At 39.0% G+C, this 27,902-nt stretch overlaps 1 protein-coding gene and 1 non-coding gene across 2 annotated transcripts; one reads left to right on the top strand and one right to left on the bottom strand.

The window, feature by feature from the left end:
- Positions 1-21,255: 21,255 nt before the first annotated feature.
- On the bottom strand, positions 21,256-21,927 carry LOC127129362 (uncharacterized; the record flags this gene model as incomplete). Its single annotated transcript, XM_051058571.1, has 2 exons — positions 21,256-21,736; positions 21,782-21,927. Coding segments are annotated over 2 exons (627 nt in total), but the record flags the coding sequence as incomplete, so codon positions are not given.
- Positions 21,928-22,912: 985 nt separating this feature from the next.
- LOC127133544 (small nucleolar RNA R71) lies at positions 22,913-23,019 on the top strand. Its single transcript, XR_007807505.1, has one exon. It is a non-coding gene; the product is annotated as a small nucleolar RNA R71 (small nucleolar RNA).
- The last annotated feature ends 4,883 nt before the right edge of the window (positions 23,020-27,902 follow it).

The raw sequence follows: 27,902 nt of genomic DNA, 5'->3' as shown, positions 1-27,902 counted from the left end.
GACATTTGATTTCCTCCAATGGTGCAGCTCTGTTAAAGCCATGTGCAGCCTTAGCAAACTTCATCCTAAATGCATGAACTTGGGTATCTTCATGAAAGTTGTAGATCTTTCAAAGACCTTAAAAATGGTCACCAATTTCATGTAATTTGGATTTATAATAATAGAGTTATTCATTTTTTAAGTTTGGAAAAATCACTTGTTCAATGGTATAGGTCAAAAATGACCTATAATGTATCCTCATATCACATGCTCATAAAAGTTGAATTAGCTCTCACTCCAAACATTAAAGTTGAAGTATACATCTTGAATTTGATTGTGCAACTTGGAAATATTTCATCTCATAAAAATTGAGCAAGTTATGTCCTTGGAAGTTGACTTTCAAATTAAGGCTTAGACAAAATGACCTATAATGTTTCAACATAGAAAATGATTTTAAAAGCAAAACTAGCTCTAGGTATCAACATGAAAGTTGTTTGGAATGACATTTACAGTAACATTTCTCTTGTAATCATTTTCATATGGTGAAAATTGTCGGAGATAGGGTCTAGGGAGACCCAGTTTTGATCAGATGAATTCATCTGGCCAACCACCATCAACCAACTTGCTAACCTTCAATTCTCTTGACTTTCCTGGCTCATGGTAGATCATATATGCATAATATGATTAATTTTGAAGTGTCCCTTGAGAAATTGATCAATTGGTGAGATGGCTTATTGTAGAAGTTACTCAAGATACCCAGTCAAACTAAGGTTTCCAAGGCAAATCACTTCCAAACTTTTGAAGAATGCTTGATCAATATAACATGTAGAGATCATTGGGACTCATTTATGATGCCTATAACCATTATTGGATCAAATTCATGGTTATGCTCTTTGTCATGAGGGCCTCAAACCCTATATATGAACTTGATAACTCAATGTGATCATGCCCTACCTACAAAAGAGTTAGACAAATGCAAAGACATATTTTTGGTATTTTGGTTAGTAAAATGATAATATACAAGTATGATACAATCACATGGTGCTTGGTGATCTCTCCCAAAATAAACCCAATGAGAAAGGGTTTCCAAGGCAAATCACCCTCAAACTCTTGAAGAGAACTTGATCAATATAACATGTAGAGAATATTGGGACTTATATATGATGTTCATAACCATTCTGGGATCAATTATCGGTTGTGCTCTTTGTTCATGAGGGTCTCAAACCCTAGATGTGAACTTGATGAATCAATGGAATCATGCCCTTCTTACAAAAGAGTTAAACAAATTCAAAGACATATTTTTGGTATTTTGGTTAGTGAAATGATAAAATACAAGTATGATACAATCACAAAGTGATTGGTGATCTCTCCCAAAATAAACCCAATGAAAGAGGGGTAAGGAGGATGCCAAGGTATGATCCCAATGTTAGTGCTTATGATGAAATTGCATGAGGGATCTTAGGGTCAAAATTGGGGTCTTGCAGCTGCCCCTATTTAAGGACATTCTAACTGAGGAGGTGAAGGTTAAAATCTTTGGCTCAACTCAGTAGAATGGGGTTAAATAACAACATATAGAAACAAATTTTGGTCCTTAAGAGACCTCATGATGCATATGATACGAATGTAAAAGTTAATACTCTGTGGGGAAATAGTGCCACAAAGGAAAAGAAATCAGAGAGACCGAAAGTCCGTAGGAGTATAATGTATTCCATAAGAAAAACTCACTGGGGAGACAGAGACTCTAAGGGGAGTAAATGAGGTCATGCGTAGGCCAGACTACAACTTAAAACTATTGGGGGACTAGAGGAATTCCATACAAAATGGAAAGACTCAGTCGGGGAAACAACATATCTGCAGGGAAAACGAGTAGGTCAGGACAAAACTGGCGTACTCGAATCATGTAGAAGTAGCGATTTCACTAAGAAAATACGCACTCAACTTAACTAGGGAAGAAATAAACTTCAACACAAGAGGAGCAGAAATCTACTATATTCTACATGTTACTTGGTAAGTGTAGTGGGGTATTCGTTACCATTAGAGATATTGACTAAATTCAAGGTAAATCATACAAGTCGAGTCGCCACCACACTTCTATTTATCCAAAGGAATGGTTAGAAAGCGAACAAAAACCTAATAGTTTTTAACAAAAACTAGTAAAAGAAACAGAGATTTGGGTAAGGGGGTTGGTTATGCAATGGGAAGGTGTTAGGCACCCAAAACATCCTAGGTACTCTTAGGGAGCCCTTTTCATACTTATTGTAAGGTTGGTATTTTGTGAAAATTTGTTTTGTGCAAACATGATTGAAGAGGTGAGAAAAGAATATACAAATTTATTTATATTTTTGTGTTTTCACATTCAAAAGTGTCGGAGGAATATGAATCTTATCCGCGTAAATCTAACACTTGTGGCATTTCTTCACGTATTTGCAGCAGTCAGACTCCATTGCCACCCAATAGTAGCCTGCTCTCAACATCTTTCTAGCCATGGCATGTCCATTGGAATGAGTACCAAATGAACCCTCATGGACCTCGGTCATTAACAGGTGTGCTTCGTGTCTATCCACGCATCTGAGCAGAACCATGTCAAAATTTCTCTTATAAAGCACTTCGCCATTGAAGTAAAAACTTCCTGACAATCTCCTCAAAGTCTTCCTATCTTTTATAGATTCCCCAGGCGGGTAAATTTGGTTCTGAAGGAAACACTTGATGTCATAATACCATGGCTTGTCATCTTTCGCTTCTTCTACTGCAAATACATGTACTGGTCTGTCCAAGCGCATCATAGTGATGTTGGGGACTTCATTCCAAAGTTTGACCACAATCATCGAAGCTAGCGTAGCAAGAGCATCTGCCATCCGATTCTCATCTTGAGGAATATGATGGAAGTCAACCTCAGTAAAGAGCGTTGAAATCCTCCTCGCACAATCTCTATATGGAATGAGACCAGGCTGATTCCTTTCCCAGTCACCCTTAATCTGATTAACAACGAGGGCCGAATCACCATATACATCAAGGTGCTTGATCCTTAGATCAATACATTCCTCCAATCCCATAATACAGGCCTCATATCAGCCATATTATTCGTGCATTTGAAAGTTAGCCTTGCTGTAAAAGGAATGTGTGTGCCCTGAGGAGTAATAATCATTGCCCCAAGATACTACCTTTAATAGCCTTCTGAGCTCGATACTCAATATCATACTCAGATAACAACATTTGCCAACAGTAAATTCTTCCTGTTAAAGTAGGCTTCTCGAAGATGTACTTGATTGACTCCATTCTGGATATCAACCAAGTCGTATGATTTATCATATACTGGCGTAAGCGCTTAGCAGCCCAAGCCAAAGCACAGCATGTCTTCTCAAGCATTGAGTATCGAGACTCACAATCAGTGAACTTCTTACTCAGGTAGTAAATAGCATACTCCTTCTTCCCTGATTCGTCTTGCTGACCGAGGACACAACCCATTGAGTCTTCAAGAACAGTTAGATACATGATCAAAGGTCTTCCTTCCACAGGCGGAGATAGAGTCAGAGGTTCAGACAGATACTCTTTAATACTATCGAAAGCTTTCTGGCAATCCTCGGTCCAATCATGAGACTGATCTTTCCGGAGGAGCTTGAATATCGGCGCACATGTGGCAGTCATGTGGGATATGAATTTGGAAATATAATTCAAGCGGCCAAGCAAACCTCGGACTTGTTTCTCAGTTTTGGGCGCAGGCATCACTTGTATTGCTTTGACCTTTGCAGGATCAACCTCAATACCTCTTTCACTAACAAGAAGCCCAATAACTTGCCAGAACGGACTCCAAATGTACACTTGTTGGGATTCAGACGAAGCTTATATTTCCTCAAATGCTGGAAAAGCTTCAACAAATGCTCTACATGTTCAACTTCCTTTCTTGACTTAGCAATCATATCGTCAACATATACCTCAATCTCCTTGTGCATCATATCATGAAACAAGGTGGTCATAGCTCGTTGATACGTGGCTCTAGCGTTCTTCAAACCGAAGGGCATCACTCGATAACAGAATGTTCCCCAAGGTGTGATGAATGTTGTCTTCTCCATATCCTCGGCTGCCATCCTGATCTGGTTATATCCGGAAAATCCATCCATAAATGAGAAGACATTGAATTTAGTTGTATTGTCTACCAACATATCAATATGTGGTAGAGGGAAATCATCTTTCGAACTAGCTTTATTCAAGTCTCTGTAGTCCACACACATCCGGACTTTTCCATCTTTCTTAGGCACGGGCACAATATTGGCCACCCATTGAGGATATGTAGAAGTCACCAGAAACCCTGCATCAATTTGCTTCTGAACTTCCTCTTTGATTTTCACTGCCATATCAGGATGAGTTCTTCTGAGCTTCTGCTTCACAGGCACACACTCAGGCTTCAAAGGTAAGAAATGTTACACAATATCAATATCTAGATCTGGCATGTCTTCATACGACCAAGCGAAGACGTCAACATATTCTCGTAGCAATTCAATCAACCTTTTCTTAACAGTTTCTTCAAGGAGTGCCCCAATCTTCACTTCACGAACACAATCCTCAGACCCCAAGTTGACTGTTTCCAGATTCTCGAGATGCGGCTGAATGATCTTCTCTTCATGCTCAAGTAGACGGGTAATCTCGTCAGGAATCTCTTCAACATCATCTTCTTCCGCCTCAAATACAGGGAACTCAAAATTGGGTCATGGTGTTGGATAATTATGTTCAATGGGTTTGATCAACCTGCATAATGATTTTGCATATGAAAAGCTTTTAGAAATTAAACAAGGCAAATCATTATGCAGATGAAAAGATTGATTTTATTCTATTTTTTTTAGGTTTTATGTGATCACCAATTTCATGCAAAAAGCGAAAAGGAAAAATGATTGGAAAAACAAACATTTTTAACATGAATTTATTAATGAAATTATCATTGTATTTATGTGCCAACAATGTCATCACTCCTCCTTTTGGCATGGGAAGAGGGTTTTTTAAACAGAGTGATCATTACGTTGACTTATGGATAACTGTAGGAATATCCACAGCGACCTAATTGTTGCAGATTCCTCCAGGGATGATGAAATTGCCAGAATCCTCTGTATCTTCTTCCAGGACAGCAACAGCTTCTTCATCTTGATCGGTGTGGATGAAACCTCCACTCTTGAACAGCCCTTTGATGTTTAAAACCCCAGAAGAAAAGCCTATGCCAGCCCGAGACTTGTTGTCTTCTAGCTCAATCATTTTTCCTAAACCAGCAGTTGCACCACACTTGATGGCCAACTTTGCATCTTTGTAGGAAGCAAATGAAGGAGTTCTCTTCTCAATAGGTTCAGCTATAGATAAAGCTTGGAAAGGAGTTCCAACTTCATCCTCAGCATCTATATACGAGAAGGAAGACAGATCGATAACCAGGAGAGCCTTTTCTCCCCCTACCACTACCAATTTCTTGTTCTTCACGAATTTCAGTTTCTGGTGTAGGGTGGATGTCACGGCGCCCACCTCGTGAATCCATGGTCTGCCTAAGAGACAACTATACGATGGGTGGATGTCCATAACCTGGAAGGTAATCTGGAAATCACTTGGTCCAATTTTGACTGGGAGGTCAACTTCCCCAATCACAGTTTTACGCGACCCATCGAAAGCTTTCACAACAATTCCACTCTGCCTCATGGGAGGCCCTTGATAAGACAATTTCGAAAGAGTGGTTTTTGGAAATACGTTCAGTGATGACCCAGTGTCCACCAGCACATTGGACATGGCGTCGTCTTTGCAATTCATAGATATGTGTAAAGCCAAGTTGTGGTCTCTTCCCTCCTCAGGGAGATCAGAGTCACAGAAACTCAGGTTGTTACAAGCGGTAATGTTTGCAACAATGCTATTGAATTGTTCTATTTTGACATCATGATCTACATATGCCACATCTAATACCTTCTGCAGTGCCTCTCTATGTGGTTCTGAATTCAGAAGTAATGATAACACGGATATCTTGGATGGTGTTTGTAGAAGCTGGTCTACAACATTGTACTCACTTCTCTTGATGAGCCTCAGCATCTCATCGTCGTCTTCTTTCACATTGCCACTCGGGCCAACAGAAGTAGGAGTTATCAATGTAGAGGAGGGCTTAACAACAGGTGTCGGATTCGGAGTGCTCACAGCATTCCCAATCGGGCGTTCAACAAAATCAGCATTAGCCTGGGGCTTGGGAGGTGCTGAAAACACACGACCGCTGTGGGTGAAACCACTAACATCTGCGATATTAACAACAGAGGAAGATGGCAAGGACACCTCTTTCCCATCTTCTACAACAACAGCGTTGTAACGAAAGGGGATGGCTTTCTCAGAAGAATATGGTACAGGACCGGCAGGCTTAATGATAAGAACAGGAGAAGCCTTCTGTTTGCTACCATTATACTTGATGATAACAGGCTCGGGCATCCGGAATATTGGGGAAATTACGTTGACCTCAGGCTCATCTACGTCAACATTCCTATTCTGAAGAATCTCAATGACTCCTTCATCCAACATTTCCTGAATATCCTTGTGCACCTGGCGACAACCCAAACGGTTAACAGAGCATACTCGGCATCTATCATGGTCGTGCTCATAATGACTGTATTCGCATAGAAAACGATGCATTTCGACAAGAGACTGTCGAATATGACTGACATATTTGACTTTGTACTTGCCAGGGCAGCCCTGAACCATGTTGACAGATTTCCCATGCTCGGGCAATGGGTTCTTCTTCACATTAGGACCTACGTCCTTGAAACATAGAATGCCACACCTCACAAGGTCTTGAACCTTGGTCTTCAAAGGGTAACAATTCTCCACATCATGGCCGGGAGCACCAGAATGGTAAACACAATGTAACTCGGGCTTATACCACCACTGGGGGTTAGCAGGTATAGCCGGCGGGTCTCTCGGAGTAATCAACTTCCTCTCTATCAAAGAGGGATATAATTCTACGTACGTCATTGGAATAGGATCGAAAGTGACCCTTTTCCTCTCATAACTCGTGCTGGTTTGATTACTGTTTCGAGGCTGGTAGGCCTGCTGCGGCGGTCGGTGCTGTTGTTGCTGATATTACGGGTGTGGTTGTTGATTGTTACTATGTTGCTGATACTGTTGATTGTCTCTGAAAATAGGTGCTTTATGAGCCACCTGGTGCTGGTTACCGGAGGGACGCACGGTCTTCCTTCTCACAGAGGGTCTTCTTGGTTTTATATGGGAAGTCACGGCATGTGCCTCTCCATCTTTCTTCTTTGCAAACGCCCCATAACGTTTGGCAGAAGAGCCTTCTTCTCTGGTTAGACGCCCTTCTCTAACCCATTCTTCTAGACGCATCCCCATATTCACCATATCGGTGAAGTCAGAAGGAGCGCTAATAGAATGAACTCAAGGTCTTCAAAAAGATCTTGGTCATTTCCTTCTCTTCTAGCGGAGGCACGATCTGCGCTGCCAACTCTCGCCACCTCTGGGCGTATTCTTTGAATGTTTCCTTGTCCTTCTGGGACATGGCCCTCAATTGATCCCTATCGGGAACCATATCCACATTATACTTGTACTGCTTGACGAAGGCCTCACCAAGGTCGTTGAAGTATCGGATGTTTGCACTATCTAAACCCATATACCAACGCATAGCGGCACCGGACAAGCTGTCCTGAAAGTAGTGGATGAGCAACTGATCATTATCGGTTTGAGTTGACATTTTCCTGGCATACATGACCAGGTGGCTGAGAGGACAAGTATTTGCCTTGTATTTTTCAAAGTCAGGGACTTTGAATTTTACAAGGATCTTCACATTGGGAACCAAGCACAGTTCGGTGGCAGACTTGCCAAAAAGATCCTTTCCTCGAAGAGTTTTCAATTCCTTGCGAAGCTCAAGAAATTGATCATTCATAGCATCCATCTTTTCATAGACATCTGGGCCTTCAGACAGCTCAGAATGATAAATGGTGTCGTCTACCCTGGGTATGGTATGCACGACAGGAGGAGGAACAGCAAGGACCGGGCTAGATGTCGGCATAGAAGCAAATGTTGGAGCAGGACCCTCAGGCATGAAATTGGGAGGCATCCCCCACGGGAATCCGGCTGGCATGGCCGCTGGAGCAAAATGTGCACTAGCTGCAGGCACAGTTTAGGAGACAATCTCAGAGATGAATGTCCTCTGGGGAGGAGTTGAAGGCGTCGGAGAAGACTGGCTCTAGGCAGCCAAGAATGATTCCATCAAGGCACTCAGTCTGGCCACTTCCTCTTTCAGCTCACGGTTCTCTTGTTCTAGGTGATCCATCAATCTTGAGATGTTGGCTCTAGTGTAGTACCGGTGAGTCAGCTCGTCTTCAAAATAAATGAAGGACACAGAGTTAGACCACAGGAGAAGAAGCCGGAAACAAAACCTGCTTATGCACATGATGCATGCAATGTTTGTGCATATGATTTGTTTTTTATTTCAAAGGAACTCTAGGGTTTTATTCGCAAATTTTGGAAATACTAAACATTTATTACGTATGGAAATATCTCATCAAATAATATCAGGGAAAAGAAGTACAACATTGTCAATCATACACAAGAGAAAAGGAAAATAATCATCCTATGGATCCCTAGAAACAATCACACTTCCTCTTCACCTCTTCACCTCTCTCTCGTAGGCTGCCTCCATATCTGCCTTCTCCTTGGCGAGTCAATCACACTTCCTCTTCCAAAACTTGGAAGACTGAGGAAGTAGAGAAGTCCAAGCATCATCAGGATCGTCAATAACCTGATGTTCGAGGAACTCGATCAAAGCGTCCTTCTCTCTAATCTGCTGAAGTAACTCTTCGCGTTCAGGGATCCAAGCACATGAACGGTCTTCGTCTCTCAACTCCTCTACTCCTTGATTAGGGAGGGTTGAAGGCCCATCCATAATTAAAGGTGTAGGTCTCGGATACTCGTAAGGCATGAGATACTCAGAAGCTCTCTTCCTAACCCAAGCAGTGTAAGGCTCCATAGCAACACAATTCTTAGGACCCAACTCATTCCTTCCTTTCCTATGAATCTTGCGCCAAGCGCGGACCATTTTGCCCTTCAAGCCTTGGGGATCTTTACCCTCCTGAAAGAACACACCCTTTAACAAAATGTTATTGGGTTTATCCTTTAGGGGGAACCCAATCTGACGACGTGAGAAAACAGGGTTGTAGTTAATCCCACCACACGTACCAAGAAGAGGTACATTGAAGAATTCACCACAAGAGTCGATAATCTGCACACCATCATACACACGGTTGTACCAAGAGATATCATCATTAGTGAGAGACATAAGTCTAGTGGACCACCATAGACATCCCTTGTTCTTCTTGAAGGCGACCGTCTGCGGTAAGTGAGAAATAAACCACTTATACAACAGAGGTAAACAGCACACAATGGCACCACCACCCTTTGCATTCCTCATATGCAAAGAGAAATAAGCATCACCCAACAGAGTCGGAACGGGATTAAGAGTAGAAAAGATCCTAATAGCGTTCACATATACCAATCCATAGATGAGAAGTACAAATATGGATTCAAAGGCATCCTCACTCATGGCCTTCCCATATATAGTAGCTTGAGCAATGAGGAACTCAGAAGGGAGACCTTGAATTCCACCTTTGGTAGTCATATGAGCACCAACCAGAGATTCATCTATGTGCAACATGTCAGCTATCTCTTGAGAAGTAGGAATACTCTCCAAGCCACTGAACGGCAACTGGTCTAGAATAGGTATACCCACAAGATAAGCATACTCCTCAAGCGTAGGTAAAAGCTGGAAATCCGGAAACGTGAAGCAACGGTACAAGGGATCATAAAACTGCACCAATACACTTATCAACCCTTCATCCACCTGAGTAGTCAGAAGAGGAAGAAGCTTTCCAAAACGAGCTTTGAAACCCAAAGGATCTAGTACATAGGATGTCAGATTCCTTAACTCTTTCAAATTTGGTTGCCTGAAGCTGTACTTCTTTGTATTCCTTCTTTGTCTTTCCATGTTTGAAAATTTTGCAAATAAACCCCTTAAGTTCCTTAAAAATTTTCTTATTTATTGATGATATGGATGCAAATGGGTGCATGAATGCATGAATGCAACAATCACACTCAAGGATCAAGCAAAGCACACCAAACAAAGGTCATGGGGTGGATCATGTTATCCTTAATATCAATCATCCATTTTGGTGGATTATGGTTTACACCTTATCAACACCCAAGTTCCATTGATATTAAGGATTCATGAACGGATCAACCATGAATCAAGGGTTTGTTGTAAGTCACGAGCATGGAGTTAGGTTAAGAACCACCCAAAGGGAGTGTACTAGGGTTTAAACCTGCCAAACATGTTCTACAAGAGGTTCCCATAGTCATCATCCCATCTTTCGGATATTATCGGAGAAACGACTACTCGTATTCCAAAAATATTCTCAAGAGAGACTCTTATGAGTGTAGTATCGCGTAACAATCGTATCAAATCTTACACTTGAACGACTTTCGCGCTACATCCTTAGAATAGGCCAAGATGGGCTTGGTAAACTAAGGTCTTTGGCTTCTAAGGTTTATATTGGAAAAAGTAATGTCTAACCACAACTTACTTGTGTGACATTATTGATCCCAACATGACCTCCACCAAGTGAATGCACTTGCAAGTCAAATTGCTAAGGAATAACTCCACACAAGTCAACAAGACTACGCCATTCTCCTATCCTAAGTGCACTCGAGTCTGGGTATAGAACTCATCTCACAAAGATCACCAAGCATACAAGGAATTAATATCAAGAAATTCAATCATTACATACAATACAGTAATCCCAAATTGCACAAAAATATGTCACAAAACAAATACAATACAACGAGCATGAAAAGTTGGCAAAACCCACTAGGCAAATACATATCCCCAGCAGAGTCGCCACTTTTCTGTAGCGGGGTATTCGTTACCATTAGAGATATTGACTAAATCCAAGGTAAATCATACAAGTCGAGTCACCACCGCACTTCTATTTATCCAAAGGAATGGTTAGAAAGCGAACAAAAACCTAATAGTTTTAACAAAAACTAGTAAAAGAAACAGAGATCTGGGTAAGGGGGTTGGTTATGCAATGGGAAGGTGTTAGGCACCCAAAACATCCTAGGTACTCCTAGGGAGCCCTTTTCATACTTGTTGCAAAGGTTGTTTGTTTTGTGAAAATTTGTTTGTGCAAACATGATTGAAGAGATGAGAAGAGAATGTACAAATTATATACATTTTGTGTTTGGATGGATAAACTCATTGCCTACGTACCATCTTAGAAAAAGATTAGGATCAAAACCTCGTAGTTCGGGGTAAAAATCTCAAAACAAGTGGGTGAATTGATTGGTCCAAAAGCCTTAAGGCCTTTTGTTATAAAAGGGAGAAAACTCAACCAAACCACAAATTCACCATGTGAGGATAGCTTCAACATGCTAGTGAGGGGTTAACCCTATAATAAGCATGGAAGACTTATTGTCCATCACTAAGGATATAGGTGAGTATTACATCTACCACAAGGATAACTCAAACCTAATAGCTAAAGGTTATGAAAGATTTTGATTAAGAAAGTGGCCATTTGAACCACAAAAGGCATTTGAATAGGTTATATTTACCAATTAGGAGTATATACAAAAATGGTCAAAGTTGACTTAAAGATTCAATTCAAAATAAGTGTTATGAAAAGAAAGTTTGAAAGTCAAAAGCATAAGGCTTATGATCGCGACTTTATGAGTCTATTGGGGTATTAACTGCAAGTGCACAGTCTAATCGCGTAGTTTTAAAAGATATCGATCCCACAGGGACTTAATGAATCGATATACCGTTTTTCTAACGTTACTTCGTAAAGCTAAGGCGGATGATACTTTATTGATTAGGGGGAAAAGTAAAACTAAAATTGGATCTAGATTAAATATCAAATAACACGGATATCGATATGTAGTTCGTCGTAATTAGGGAATCAAGTCTTCGTTGGTTTCTTAGTTTTAAAATAAGTCTTTTCAATAGACACTATTGATTAAAAGTCTTTTCTCAAACTCTCGCTCTGTTGAATCAGACTATGACTTTATATTAACGTAAGCTCTCACTATTTAGTTAAATCTAAAATCACTTTTTGAAAGCAATGGAATCTATAGAAACTCTTTTTTAAGAAAATACTAACCGTTTAAACACCCTCGTCTCAAACTCTCGCTCTATTGACTTAGATTATATGATTAAACTTAAATGCTTAACTTTCGTCCTCACATTTAACTTTTAAATTTTTTTTTGAAAATGATTAGAATTTAATTAACTTTAAAAATTGCTCTCGCCCTGATTTAAAGTTAATGTCCAATTTACATTGTCCAGTTAAAAGCTCAAACCGTCGTTCTATTGATTTTAACTTCTTTATGTCTTTTACTCTCGTACAAAAACCTTGGTATTAACTCTGTAAATTGAGACCATAAAAAGAGTGACTATATTTTGAAATAAATTTAAACCAACTCAGTTTTAATTCCTTTATTCCGCTTACTTTACACACCGATATCTAAATTTATTTAGCCGGACATGCTAAACAAACCTAAACAATTATTATGCTTAAATACAACCATATCAGACAAACCGTATAGATAAACAGCAGCACAGAGCATATATAAGTTAAAACGATAAATTAATGAACCTGTAAAATTAATAGAGATCTTGGTTGTTCCCTAGCTTCGATGCTTGAACACTCCACCACAAACCGGTTGGATTTGTTCTTCACAATCTTCGATCAGACAGTAAAATAAAAACAAAGAAGTAAAATACTATGATCTAACGTAAGGTTAGATCCAGTAAAAGTTACACAATAGTTTTCGGTGTAGAAACTATGGTGAGAAAATTAATTGAATGCCTAGAAATTAAGCTAACAAAGAAAAGAAAATAAAATGCTAAGGAAAATAAAAATGCTGAGAAAATGGAATGCTGGAAAATATATTGCTGAAAAAAAACTTGCACGGCGGAAAAGAGAGGAACCCTCAATTGGATCCCTTGAGGTCTATTTATATTCATCCATAAAGTAACCGTTTCTTCCAAAGTCTCTTCAGTAGGTTTTCTAACGTGTCAACGAGTCAAGCGGAGAAATAGGGAAGGAGTGCTTCTGTTACGCGCGTCAAAGTCAAAGGCAGAAGAATAGGAGTGGGGGTGTGACGTCCGTCACACCATGTGTTACGCTCGTAACACTAAGCAGAGGGGCGTGACGCTCGTCACACCATGTGTGGCGGTCGTCACAGCGTCACAGCGCTTTTCCTTGTAGTTGTGGGCTGGGCTTTAGTGGAATGGTTTTCCTAGAGAATCCTCTTTTTGCACCCCCTTTTCTTTCTTTTTCACATATGCTTCAAATAATGTTACCTGAAATAAATAGAAGGAAAATACCAAGTAATATCGAATAATATAAAATAAATCGAATGAAATAATAATATAATTTAATTAAATCGAGTCCAGAAATGTGATATTATTTCATGTTATCAAACTCCCCCATACTCAAACTTTTGCTTGTCCTCAAGCAAGATACAATATAGAAGTCGTTTTAAAAAATTAGCCAAATGAAATTTCTAAACACACATCAATTCGTACTAGGTTGCAAGTAAATCTCGTTTAGAAATAACCTGAGCTTAATCTTAACATCAACAACTACCGTTACAACATCAGATAACCCCATCTTATGCAAACTAGTTCGAGTCACGCTATTATAGCTAGCCTAGTTCTTTTACTCTTATTTCACCTGTTTTCATTCTAGCGAAATCACATTAAGCCCTTTATCTTTTCGCGCACATAGTGGAGTAACCGGTTAGCGATTCTGATCCCCTTTTAGCTAGAAGTTCTGGTACATAAGTTGGATAACTTCGTTATTTAGTCCATTGCAAACTGCGGGGGATCGGATCGTAGTCTGCCCTACCAAGTTCAGCACCAGAAACCGCTGAACCAACTCACAATGGATCGTTCATACAATGTTTTTGTAGGGTCCGCAACCTTTGGATTAAATGATCGGGTAAGGATCACCTAACTTAATTAGTGCTTTTCCTGATTTTTAATATGTTGTTTTGGGAATCATTCACTTATATTCATCGGCTCTCCACGTAGTTTGCTATTAAGATGGTGCCGACTTCTCGTATAAACTACTCGGGGTTACTATAAAACTAAAAGTTCAAGGAATTGGTATAATAGGTACTTAGCCTGATCTAACATGTTGAGGTTTTTAGAGTGTTGGGGCGGTAATAATTTTGTCTTAATTTCCCTCAAGTTTTATAAAATAAGCAACCTTTATACTTATCGAGTGTGTTAAATTTTTGTTATGGCTCAAGAAAATTGAGGGGAGTGGATAATAAAGATTTTTCACACTAGGGACTCGACTTAAAATAAATATATATTATATATATATATATATATATATATATATATATATATATATATATATATATATATATATATATATATATATATATATATATATATATATATATATGAATGAAAGGGAAATAACATACTTGAAAGAGGAATGTTGAAAGAGAAATAAGCATAACTGAAACAAAGTTTTCCCCATATACTTAAATGAAACATTGTCCCCAATGTTTTAAAGAAAAGCGAAAAGAAAGGAAAAATATGCTCAATTCTGCCTGCGTCCTCTTGTTCTCGGACCCGGTGATCGTTGACGTACTTCCAAGTCATCAAACCTGTTGAGCAAGTCAGTGAACCGCTGGTCGGTTATTGCATTCCTCGCTTCTTGTTGTTGTTGCATCTGGCGCATCAGTTGCATCACTTCGTTATTCCGCGCCTCGCTTCTTGTTGTTGTTGCATGATGTCATCGTTTGTTGCGGGCCTTCTTCTTCGACGGCGTCGGGAGGATGGACCAGCCACAGTATCGGAAGGATTAAGCAGGGCTGACTGTTTTTCAGGAACTTGATCACCTTGCTCCATTTCGTCAAACTCGTCCGGGGGCGGGTTTGCTTGTGTAGGCTCGGTAGGTTCAGGAGAATTTAGATCGTAGATGAATCGGTTGGGGTTGGTGACATCTGTGAGGGCAATGTTGGGCAAAACAACGCTTGGGACTTCTTGGTTATTCACCATAAGATAATACCTTCCGCCTAGCTTATTTTTGATTAAGCGGCTGGAGCGACAATAGCTTATATCCATAAATAGGGGTGGCTGAGATTGTAAATTCTGAAGTCAGTCCCCTAGATTTAAGCCGAGTGTGATGGTGGTTATTAATCCTCCAATCACAAAAGGTTGACGGCCTCGGGCACACAGGGTACGGATATGGTGAAATAAGAAAGAGGCGGCGTTTACCTTTGTGTCGATTGAAAAGATGCAGTGGAGGAAGAATAATTCCTTCGCGTTGACTTTACTGTTGTTGGGTCTTCCAAAAATGGTGTTTTGCAGAATACAGATAAAATACCGGATAGTGGGGTTGTGTATGTGCGAAGCAAGTAGTGCATCCCAGTTATTGGTTTCCACACCGGATATTTTTCCAAAGAGGTCGAAGGCGTTTATGTGCCACTGTGAGTTCGGAGGGATTCTTGGGTGGACTTGGTCTCCTACACGAAAGTGTAGCATGGCACTCAACTGGTCCTGGGATAGTGAGTACTCGGTGTTGAACATGCGGAAATTTGCGGTACCGGTTAAGTACTCGTCTTCCCCGGTTGGAGTGGTGTAAGAATAAGAACTTAAAAACTCTAAGGTGAGTGATGGGTAAGTAGGGTGATTTTGTGTGCAAAGAAAGGTTAAATCAGAAAGCCGAAGCATCCATTGCACACCTTGAAGTAATCCTAATTCTTGCAAGCAATTTAAATCAGGATACCTGGTAGATAGGACACCTCGTTGTTGGAACCGAACGAACTGCTCCCGTTGATAGTTATCATCTTCAGATCAGAAGATAATATTTCCGAATTGTTGGTTCTCCGCCATATTGATAGGTAGGTAGAAAGAAGGAAAAGATAATGAAATATATTTGTGTAGAAGTGGTTTGTTGGAATGATGTGGTGTAGGAAGAATAGGTATTGTAGGTATTTATAGGAAAAGTTTTGGAATTGGGAAGAGGAGTGGGTGAGGGGGAAATAAATATGGATGAATGTGAGTGGAATGGAGTAAAGGTGAGTTAAATGGAGAAATGAAAAGATGGGGAGCAACGGTCATGTCCCCAACGGTCACCAACGTTCACCTGTTCTGAAGCTGTCACGCTCGTGACAAGGTGTGCTACGGGCGTCATGGGTTGCATGGCGACCGTGATGGCTTGTGTGACGCTCGTCACACCGGTGAGCTTGCAACGGTCACTGGCGCTCGTGACTGCTTACGTGGGTGCTTCATAAATTGTTTTTATTATTATTTTGGTTTTGTTTATTATATTTGCTATTGTTATATTTTTGAATTGCCATGTATGCTATTCTACTACACACCATAGTGTATATATATATTTTTCTCTAATAGGTTATGTAAGTAGTAGCATATATTGAATATCATTACTGGAAATTGTAGATATTTAATAAATCAAAATAAAATAAAATTTAACCAATAATACCAATAGCTTCAATCAAATAAACATAATGTAACATTTGAAGATAAAATAAAACATGCGAAAAGTAAATACTAAGATAAAAATAATGTCAAACGAAACTATAAATTTCCTAAAACTAAAACTAAATAACTACAATTCTTCTAGCCGCTTGTAGAATCTCTGGCCGGAGGAGCAAAGGAATTGACACGGTGTAGCAACTCGTGAAATTGATTTGTCATTCTACCTATGTATTCCATGAATTCATGTCCCATATTAGTTAACTCTTCTCTAATGGAATCTTGTTCTGACATCAAAGCTTGAATGGCGGTGTTATAATCAGTTCCGGGCATATGATGTCTAAGATCAGGTATTGCCGATTCTGTAGACGGGATAGGATGAGGTGGAGAGGCAACATCATGGTAACCAGTTGGTGTCTGTGGATCAGACTCAGCATAAGGAATCCGGTCGTCACAAATCTCATAATCTTGGATGGATTCAACAGATCTAACAGGAGAAGGTATTCAATTCAGGTTGTAGAGCCAATTATTTCGGTTGTGGACACTAGTCATCGGACTAGGCATGGTGAATAGGTAAAGAACTTGGTTGTTAATTATTAGTTCAAACTCTTCAGGTCCAAGGTTTCCTATAAACATAGTGTTGAAGAGGAAAGGTATATTCGTAGGCTCAATGCCACAAAAAGGGTTCAAATCAAGCATGGGTTGGCGCAATCCAATAGCATTAGCAATCATAGTTATCAATCCTCCTATTAGGATCGGTGCACGGTCGTCTTGAATAAGGCGGTCAAAACTCGCCAACATATAAGTGGCACCATTCACTGGACGGTTCTGGGAAGCACAAAATATTATGAAGAGTTCATCATGTGATATTGTGGTAATGTTGGATCTTTTCCCAAAGGGAGTGTGTGCTAGGATCTTGTGGAAATAACGAAAGGCCGGGTTATGTATGTTTCCAGAAAGAAACTCATGTTCCTCGGGGTCGTCATTTCCTGTCAAACTTCCCCAAAAATGCTCAAGCTCTCTATACTCAAAAAGGTCTTCTTGGCTCATGGTGAATGTATCAAATGAAGTAGGGAACCCTAAAAGGTTAGTGAATTCTTGAATGTTAAACTGATACTCCATGTTGAACATCCTGAACTGAATGAAACCTCGGTTTATTCCTTTTCCATGGTTTGGTAAATAGATCAGGGAGCTAAGGAATTCTAGAGTTAGCCTCCGGTAAGTAACAAATTGTCTTCGAATAGGAGTGGTTTCCCACCCTATTTGACTCAGCAGATATAGGACACACTCTCTTAGTCCAAGGGCAGTCATTGCCCAATCACCAGCATAAAAACTTGGGTGCATCTCTCTATCCGCTAGTTCTTCAAATTTTTGTCTCTGAGCTCTCCCTCGGAATTTGATGCCCATACGATCAATATTTCCCATCAGGTTAATGTTAACTAAAGAAAAGAAAACAAGAATTTAGTCAGGATTTGGCCAGATGCCGAAAGGAGAAAAGAAGAAAAGTTTTATAAAATAAAATAAAATAAATGAAGAATGAATACTGAATAAAATCAAAAGAATAATCAAAGAAAAAATAGTAAAAATTTGTGGGTTGTCTCCCACGAAGCGCTTTGTTTAATGTCGCAAGCTCGACATAAAACTATTAAATGTTAATCTATAAATTTAGGAGACAATACGTCTAAGTGCAGGACTCGCGAGTCTTCATTGTTTTCATCATAGTGATAATGTTTCAGACGCTGCCCGTTTACGATAAATGCTTCAATAGATTTTCCCTTAATTTCCACAGACCCACTAGGAAAGACATTAGTGACTTGGAAAGGGCCTGACCATCTAGAGCGTAGTTTTCCTGGGAATAACTTAAGTCTAGAGTTAAACAAGAGGACTACATCGCCTTGTTTGAAAGTTTTTCTCGATATACGTTTATCATGCCATTTTTTCGTTCTTTCCTTGTAGATTCTGGCATTTTCGTATGCGTCTTGTCTAAGTTCCTCTAATTCGTTTATATCAAGAATTCGCTTTTCACCAGCGGCCTTATAGTTTAAATTTAAATTTTTAATAGCCCAATAGGCCTTATGTTCTAACTCCACTGGGAGGTGGCAAGATTTACCATAAATAAGCCTAAATGGGGTTGTTCCTATGGGAGTTTTGTAAGCGGTTCGATATGCCCATAAAGCTTCGGGTAATTTTGATGACCAGTCTTTCCTCGAGGTGGCGACTGTTTTTTCCAATATCTGTTTAATTTCTCTGTTAGACACTTCCACTTGTCCACTAGTTTGAGGATGGTAAGGTGTCGCTACTCGATGTTTTACACCATACTTAAACAATAATTTTTCGAGTATCTTAGATATGAAATGCGATCCACCGTCACTGACTACTATTCTTGGGACACCAAATCTTGGAAAGATTATATTCTTAAAGAGTTTAATTACTACTCGTGTATCGTTTGTTGGAGAAGCTATAGCTTCAATCCATTTTGATACGTAGTCAACCGCTACGAGTATGTACTTGTTGCTGAAAGAAGGTGGAAAAGGTCCCATGAAATCTATTCCCCACACGTCGAAAATTTCTACTTCCAAAATTCCTTTTTGTGGCATCTCGTCACGTCTATATATGTTTCCTGTGCGTTGACACCTATCGCATTTCTTGACAGCGGCATGCACATCCTTCCATATGTTTGGCCAATACAGACCGACTTGTAGGATTTTAGAGCAAGTCTTGGATGTGCTTGCGTGTCCACCATAAGGAGCGGAATGACAATGTTGGATTATACTTTCTATCTCTTCTTCAGGTATACAGCGACGCAAAATACCATCGGGGCCTCTTTTGAAAAGTAAATGGTCGTCCCATTAATAATGTTTTATGTCATGGAAGAATCGTTTCTTTTGTTGGTAGGATAAATCAAGTGGAACTACTCCGGCGGCTAAATAATTGACAAAATCAGCGTACCATGGTGTAACGCATATAGCCAAGGTGGTCTCTACCTGTTCGTCAGCTCTATTTTCTTCCAAATTAGCTATAAGTTTATCGTACGAGAAATCATCATTGGTCGATGTTCTTCCCGGTTCCAGGTTTTCAAGTCTAGAAAGGTGATCTGCTACTACGTTTTCAGTTCCTTTTTTATCTTTGATTTCCAAATAAAATTCTTGTAGCAACAAGATCCACCTTAGGAGTCTAGGTTTAGCGTCCTTTTTTGTTAAGAGGTACTTAATGGCAGCGTGATCAGTGTAAACGATTATTTTAGCTCCGATCAAGTAAGAACGAAATTCATCTAGTGCAAATACTACTGCTAAAAGTTCTTTCTCAGTCGTGGCGTAATTCATTTGTGCTTCATCCAGAGTTCTACTCGCATAATATATGACGTGAAGTTTTTTATCCTTTCGTTGTCCTAAAACAGCGCCTACGGCATAGTCACTTGCGTCACACATTATTTCGAATGGTTCATTCCAATCCGGAGTCTGCATTATGGGCGTGGAGATCAACGCTTGTTTAAGTGTTTGAAATGCTTCTAAACATTTATTGTCGAAGGTGAATTCAGCGTCTTTCATTAATAATCTGGTTAAAGGTTTAGTTATTTTAGAGAAATCTTTAATGAATCTTCGGTAAAAACCGGCATGTCCTAAGAAGCTTCGTACTTCTCTCACAGTTTTCGGAGGTTGAAGGTTTTCGATTACTTCTATTTTGGCTTTGTCTACTTCAATTCCTCTATTTGATATGATGTGTCCTAAAACAATTCCTTCTTGTACCATAAAGTGACATTCTTCCCAATTAAGTACTAGGTTTACTTTTACACATCGTTCTAGAACTCTTTCTAGGTTTTCAAGACATTCTTCGAAACTTTGCCCGCATACGGAAAAGTCATCCATAAAGACTTCCATGATGTTTTCGAGAAAATCGGCGAATATTGCCATCATGCACCTTTGGAAGGTTGCAGGAGCATTGCACAAGCCAAACGGCATTCGTCGATAAGCGAAGGTACCAAAAGGACATGTGAACGTTGTCTTTTCTTGGTCATCAGGATGAATTGGTATTTGAAAGAAGCCTGAGTAACCGTCCAGATAGCAGAAATGAGAATGCTTGGCTAATCGTTCTAACATCTGGTCTATGAATGGTAAAGGAAAATGATCTTTTCGAGTTGCTTTGTTTAGCTTCCTATAGTCAATGCATATTCTCCATCCCGATTCGATTCGTTTGGTTATAGTTTCTCCTTTGTCATTTTCGATCACGGTTATACCCCCTTTCTTTGGCACTACGTGTACAGGGCTAACCCATTTGCTATCGGATATAGGATATATGATACCTGCCTCTAATAATTTCGTTACTTCGTTCTTTACTACCTCACTCAGGATCGGGTTTAGTCTCCTCTGATGTTCCCTAGAAGTTTTACAGTCTTCTTCTAGCATGATGCGGTGCATACAAATAGAAGGACTTATCCCTTTAAGATCGGTGATGTTGTATCCTAGTGCGGTTGGATATTTTCTTAAGATATGTAGGAGTTTTTTGGTTTCGAGTTTTCCTAGGTCTGCATTGACTATCACTGGTCGTTCAAGTTCTAAGTCTAGGAATTCATATCTCAGATTTTTGGGAAGTGTTTTCAGGTCGAGGGTTGGATTCTTGAGGCATTGCGTAGGATCCGATGTTATTTCTAAACATTGGTTAAATCTGTCTTCTACACGACAGTCAGACAATTCATCATTTTCTAATTCTGTTTCTTTTATGCATTCATCGATGATATCCATGAAGTAACATGTGTCATCTATTGCAGGTGCTTTCAAAAATTTGGAAAGGATGAACTCAATTTTCTCTTCTCCTACTTCGAAAGTGAGTCGTCCTCGTTTTACGTCTATGATGGCACCGGCGGTTGCTAAGAATGGTCTTCCCAATATAATGGGGGTAACTTCATCTTCTCTTATATCCATAATTATAAAATCGGTTGGGATGTAGAATTGACCTATGCGCACGGGAACGTTTTCAAGAATTCCTACGGGATATCTAACGGAACGATCTGCTAATTGCACAGACATTTTAGTTAGTCTTAATTCTCCAATTTTAAGTCTCTTGCATATGGACAAGGGCATAACACTGATACCGGCTCCTAAATCGCATAGAGCTTTGTCTATGACAAATTTTCCTATGTGACAGGGTATAGAGAAACTACCAGGGTCTTTAAGTTTAGGAGGCATATTTTGGATTATCGCGCTGCACTCAGCAGTGAGTGTAACGGTTTCGCTATCTTCAAGTTTCCATTTATTAGAAAGAATTTCTTTTAAGAACTTAGCATACGAGGGCATCTGTGTAATAGCTTCTGTAAAAGGAATGGTGACGTTTAAGTGTTTCAGTAGGTCAACAAATTTTTTAAATTGGCCCGCGTCTTTGGTTTTAATATGCCTTTGAGGATAAGGGATAGGTGGTTTGTAAGGTGGCGGAGGTACATAAGGTCCTTTCTTTTCTACGGTTTCCTTATTACACTCTTCCTTTTCCTTAGGTTTACTTTCTTCCTCAGTTGACTTTTTAGAGTTTTGGTTTTCAATCCTTGGGTCAGACGGTCCTTCTACCTCTGTTCCACTTCTTAATATAATTGCATGAGCGTGGCTTTTCGGGTTAGGTTGGGGCTGTCCAGGAAATATACCAGTTGGGGCAGCATCAGGCGCTTGTTGTTGAGTAACTTGCGAGATTTGTGTTTCCAGCATTTTGTTATGGGTAGCCAGGGCATCTACTTTACTTCCTAGTTGTTTAATCTGTTCGTTAGTGTGTACATTCTGGTTTAAGAACTCTTTATTGGTTTGCTGTTGAGAAGCTATGAAGTTCTCCATCATGATTTCCAAGTTGGATTTCCTAGGAACGTTATTGTTAGGTGTACAAGGGGTCGGCTTTTGATATCCAGGAGGTATAGCTGGGGCTTGACTGGGAGCTTGACCTGGTGCGTATAAAGCATTATTACTCTTATATGAAAAATTAGGATGGTTCTTCCAGTTTGAGTTATAGGTATGCGAGTAGGGATTTCCTTGAGCATAGTTCACTTTCTCTGCTTGGATTTCTGTTAGGAGTTGATAATCTGTAGGAGTGTGACCTTGAATTCCACAGACTTCGCAATTTTGAGTTACGGAAACCACGGTGGCTGGAGGTGATACATTCAAACTTTCAATATTCTGGGCAAGAGCGTCCACTTTTGCATTAACATGATCAAGGCTACTTATCTCGTACATGCCCCCTTTTGTTTGAGGTTTTTCCACCATCGTTCGGTCGCTTCCCCACTGATAATGGTTTTGGGCCATGCTCTCAATAAGTTGATAAGCATCAGCGTAAGGTTTATCCATAAGCACACCACCTGCGGTGGCGTCTATTGTTAACCTTGTGTTGTACAAGAGACCATTATAGAAGGTATGAATTACTAACCAGTCCTCTAAACCATGGTGTGGACAAAGTCTCATCATGTCTTTGTATCTTTCCCATGCTTCGAAAAGAGACTCGTTATCTTTCTGCTTAAATCCATTTATCTGGGCTCTTAACATAGCTGTTTTGCTTGGAGGAAAATATCGGGCAAGGAAGACTTTCTTCAACTCATTCCATGTGGTGACTGAGTTGGAAGGAAGAGACAGAAGCCATCTTCTAGCTTTATCCCTTAACGAGAAAGGAAAGAGACGAAGTCGAATTGCCTCTGAAGTGACACCATTAGCTTTAACAGTATCAGCGTATTGGACAAATACGGATAAATGAAGGTTTGGATCCTCGGTAGGATTTCCAGAAAATTGGTTCTGTTGCACTGCCTGCAATAGCGAAGGTTTAAGTTCGAAGTTGTTTTCTTCGATTGTGGGTGGAGCAATACTCGAATGCGGCTCATCTTGCGATGGAGCAGCGTAATCTCGAAGAGCACGAGCTGGTTCTGCCATCTCGGGTATCGGCGAAGGAAGGAGATTTTTGAGATCAGGAATTTCGATTGGAGGAAGATTATTTGCAGCACGATACTCCCGAATTCGTCGTAAGACTCGGAGATATCGTTCAACGTCGTTGATTCATAAGTAGTACGGTTCGCCTTGTGAGCGAGTGTGTGGCATACAAATCAACGAAAAAGAAGGAAAAAAAATGCCTTAGTCTCTACAGCGTAACAGAAGAGTTACGATATCGACTAAATAAAAGTCCCCGGCAACGGCGCCAAAAACTTGATCGCGACTTTATGAGTCTATTGGGGTATTAACTGAAAGTGGACAGTCTAATGGCGTAGTTTTAAAAGATATCGATCCCACATGGACTTAATGAATCGATATACCGTTTTTCTAAGGTTACTTCGTAAAGCTAAGGCGGATGATACTTTGATGATTAGGGGGAAAAGTAAAACTAAAATTGGATCTAGATTAAATATCAAATAACACGGATATCGGTATGTAGTTCGTCGTAATTAGGGAATCAAGTCTTCGTTGGTTTCTTAGTTTTAAAATAAGTTTTTTCAGTAGACACTATTGATTAAAAGTCTTTTCTGAAACTCTCGCTCTGTTGAATCAGACTATGACTTTATATTAACGTACGCTCTCACTATTTAGTTAAATCTAAAATCACTTTTTGAAAGCAATGGAATCTATAGAAACTCTTTTTTAAGAAAATACTAACCGTTTAAACACCCTAGTCTCAAACTCTCGCTCTGTTGACTTAGATTATATGATTAAACTTAAATGCTTAACTTTCGTCCTCACATTTAACTTTTAAAAATAATTTTTGAAAATGATTAGAATTTAATTAACATTAAAAATTGCTCTCGCCTTGATTTAAAGTTAATGTTCAATTTACACTGTCCAGTTAAAAGCTCAAACCGTCGTTCTATTGATTTTAACTTTTTTATGTCTTTTACTCTCGTACAAAAACCTTGGTATTAACTTTGTAAATTGAGACCATAAAAAGAGTTACTATATTTTGAAATAAATTTAAACCAACTCAGTTTTGATTCCTTTATTCCGCTTACTTTACATACCGATATCTAAATTTATTTAGCCGGACATGCTAAACAAACCTAAACAATTATTATGCTTAAATACAACCATATCAGACAAACCATATAGATAAACAGCAGCACAGAGCATATATAAGTTAAAACGATAAATTAATGAACCTGTAAAATTAATAGAGATCTTGGTTGTTCCCTAGCTTCGATGCTTGAACACTCCACCACAAACCGGTTGGATTTGTTCTTCACAATCTTCGATCAGACAGTAAAATAAAAACAAAGAAGTAAATACTATGATCTAACGTAAGGTTAGATCCAGTAAAAGTTACACAAAAGTTTCTGGTGTAGAAACTATGGTGAGAAAATTAATTGAATGCCTAGAAATTAAGCTAACAAAGAAAAGAAAATAAAATGCTAAAAATAAAAATGCCTAGAAAATGGAATGCTGGAAAATATATTGGTGAAAAAAAACTTGCACGGCGGAAAAGAGAGGAACCCTCAATTGGATCCCTTGAGGTCTATTTATATTCATCCATAAAGTAATTGTTTCTTCCAAAGTCTCTTCAGTAGGTTTTCTAACGTGTCAACGAGTCAAGCGGAGAAATAGGGAAGGAGTGCTTCTGTTACGCGCGTCAAAGTCAAAGGCAGAAGAATAGGAGTAGGGGTGTGACGTCCGTCACACCATGTGTTACGCTCGTAACACTAAGCAGAGGGGCGTGACGCTCGTCACACCATGTGTGGCGGTCGTCACAGCGTCACAGCGCTTTTCCTTGTAGTTGTGGGCTGGGCTTTAGTGGAATGGTTTTCCTAGAGAATCCTCTTTTTGCACCCCCTTTTCTTTCTTTTTCACATATGCTTCAAATAATGTTACCTGAAATAAATAGAAGGAAAATACCAAGTAATATCGAATAATATAAAATAAATCGAATGAAATAATAATATAATTTAATTAAATCGAGTCCAGAAATGTGATATTATTTCATGTTATCAGCTTAGGTTTCTAATGTTGAAAACAAAGGTTAAATGTTTGCACAAAGAGTTTTGGCTTGGGTTAGAGTGGAGAGAAGAAGAAGAAGGGCTAAGTCCTAGGTAAAACAAAAAAAGATGAGGGATGAAGGATCAAAACCACAATGGAGTTCCTCTCTTGAGATCATATTGATGATCCAAGTAGCTCATATCCTTTGGAATAAGCAATCACAATAAAGCAATAAGCAATCATCAAACAAGCCTCCTAAGAGATCCTTAATGTGTCTTGTATCTTTCACTTTGGATGAACATGGCAATGGTCCTCCAATTAAGCTTAAGTAGAATTCCCTAGCACAAAAACACACACATCAAAAGTTCCATGAATTAAATCAAGAATGGACAAGAGTGAGTTTAGAGATTTTGTCCTTCTAATCCATCTTCTTCATTAAGGTCCATTTACTCCAATTTTGCATAAGGAAAGTCCTAGAATCTAAGTCCAATTCTCCATTCGTTGCATAGGGAAAGTCCTAGAAACCAAGTCCATTTCTTTGCATTTGGTTCACAACAATCAAAACAAAACACAAGCATAATAGTATATACACAATTATGTGCTCAAGTGAGCAAAAGGCAAATGGCATTAACATAAACATGTGCTCAAGTGAGCAAAAGGCAAATGGCATTAACATAAACATGTGCTCAAGTGAGTAAAAGGCAAATGGCATTAACATAAACATGTGCTCAAGTGAGCAAAGAGAAAAGCAAATGGATAATATGTGCAAGAATAGTAAATTGCATAAAAGTAAAGAGCAAAAAGTAAATGTTAATTGTCAATAGTTAGTCTAAGTAGTTAGTGTGCCATAAGGCAAATTTAGCGCTATGTTAAGCAATCGTAATTGGACTTATGTAGAAGTCACAACTATCTGAGGTCGGTCAATACTAATGTAGGCAACAACACAAGTTAGAAGTCTTGATTAGTGAACCAAGTTCCAACAACTTGCCATGCCAAAAGGAAAAAGAGAATTGATCTTGTATTGGTTTAAGCCTTTTGCATGATTTAGAAGACAACCTATCCTTAATGCAAAGCCATTCACTTGATCAATTGATCAAGATGAATTAGATTTGAATCAAGGAAGATTAAGTCTCCCTAATCAATGCCAACTTATCAACCTTCAACTCATTGACCAAAAGGAAAGAAGAAGAAGAAGATGAAGAAGAAGATGAAGAAAGGATCAGGAAATGGAAAGATCAAAATGCATAAGATGAAATAACATGTACCAATCCATATGTATTGACCAAATGACATTTAAAGTCAAAGTCAAACAATGATATATCAGAAATGAGATGAAGATTGGAGATCAAACAATAAGCATAATATTTTTGGCATTTTCAATATTAAAATAAACTTGAATTAAAAAATAATGGAAAGGTCAAACTTCAAAATCACTTCAAATCAACCTTGAAAGGTCCAAGTAATTTATCCTAAGTTCAACAAGGTCAAACAAAGTTTGACAAAAAATGTCAGCATTTTTTAAAGTCAGAAACTATTTTTAATCAATTAAAATTGAATAAAAATAACCTAATTGAACTAAAATCTCAAATAAATCTCAAATCAATTTAAAAATTGATGAGAATATTTTTCATAGATCCATCATCATTCAAATAGGTTAGGAAAATGTTTTTGTATTTTTTGAATATCAAAAACTATTTAAAATGAATTAAAAACAACCAGAAAAGAGAAAATTCACAAAAAAATATCAAATGAAAAAATAAAAAATATTAAAAATTAGAAATAAAAAGTAGAATTTATTTGGAGACTAATGCAATTGGTCCCATAATTTTTGGATTAAAAATGAGAGAGATATTGATTTTTGAAATAAAAAGGAATTAAAGAAAATAAAAATCAGAAAATAAAAAATGCAAAAAACAAGGAGCGTTAGATCTGAGCTCATTAATTGAGCTGGCAGATCATACGCTCCAGAGATGCGCTCCCACCATACGCCTCGGTCAACTAAAACACACGCAGCATTAAAACAAGTCATAACATGGAACGGCCCAGATTAGATCTGGAAACAAGATCGTGTGGCCAGGAATTGATCTGGAGTTGGGATGGCCACCGGAGCCACCGTTTTCTCCGGTGAGCCTCAGAATTCCGGCCAGAGTTGCAGAGATCCAAACCTTAATGAAAATGCACGATCTATACATCTTTGGAAAGCTGGGATGATGTACATCATCCCTGTACCATCCATTTTCATTCTAGATTTCCATGGTGTGAGAAATCAAAAGTTGAAAAATCTGGTGTTCATCATGAACTCAATGGATTTCAAAAATTGAATGTATAAACATGATGCCTCTATTGAGAGGACTTCAGCCAACACAAGATCTAAGCCAATAGGTCAATGGATGATGAGATTCGAATGACATACCAGTTGAAGAGTAAGCTTGAATTCTGGTAACTTGAGCTCAATTCCTTGCTTGCTTTGCCAAAACAGAAGA

The sequence above is a fragment of the Lathyrus oleraceus genome, chromosome 3, assembly GCF_024323335.1.
Source record: "Lathyrus oleraceus cultivar Zhongwan6 chromosome 3, CAAS_Psat_ZW6_1.0, whole genome shotgun sequence".
In the NCBI taxonomy this organism is placed as follows: Eukaryota; Viridiplantae; Streptophyta; class Magnoliopsida; order Fabales; family Fabaceae; genus Lathyrus; species Lathyrus oleraceus.
The sequence above is the reverse complement of the archived record's forward strand: the minus strand, read 5'-3'. Positions and strand labels throughout refer to the sequence as shown.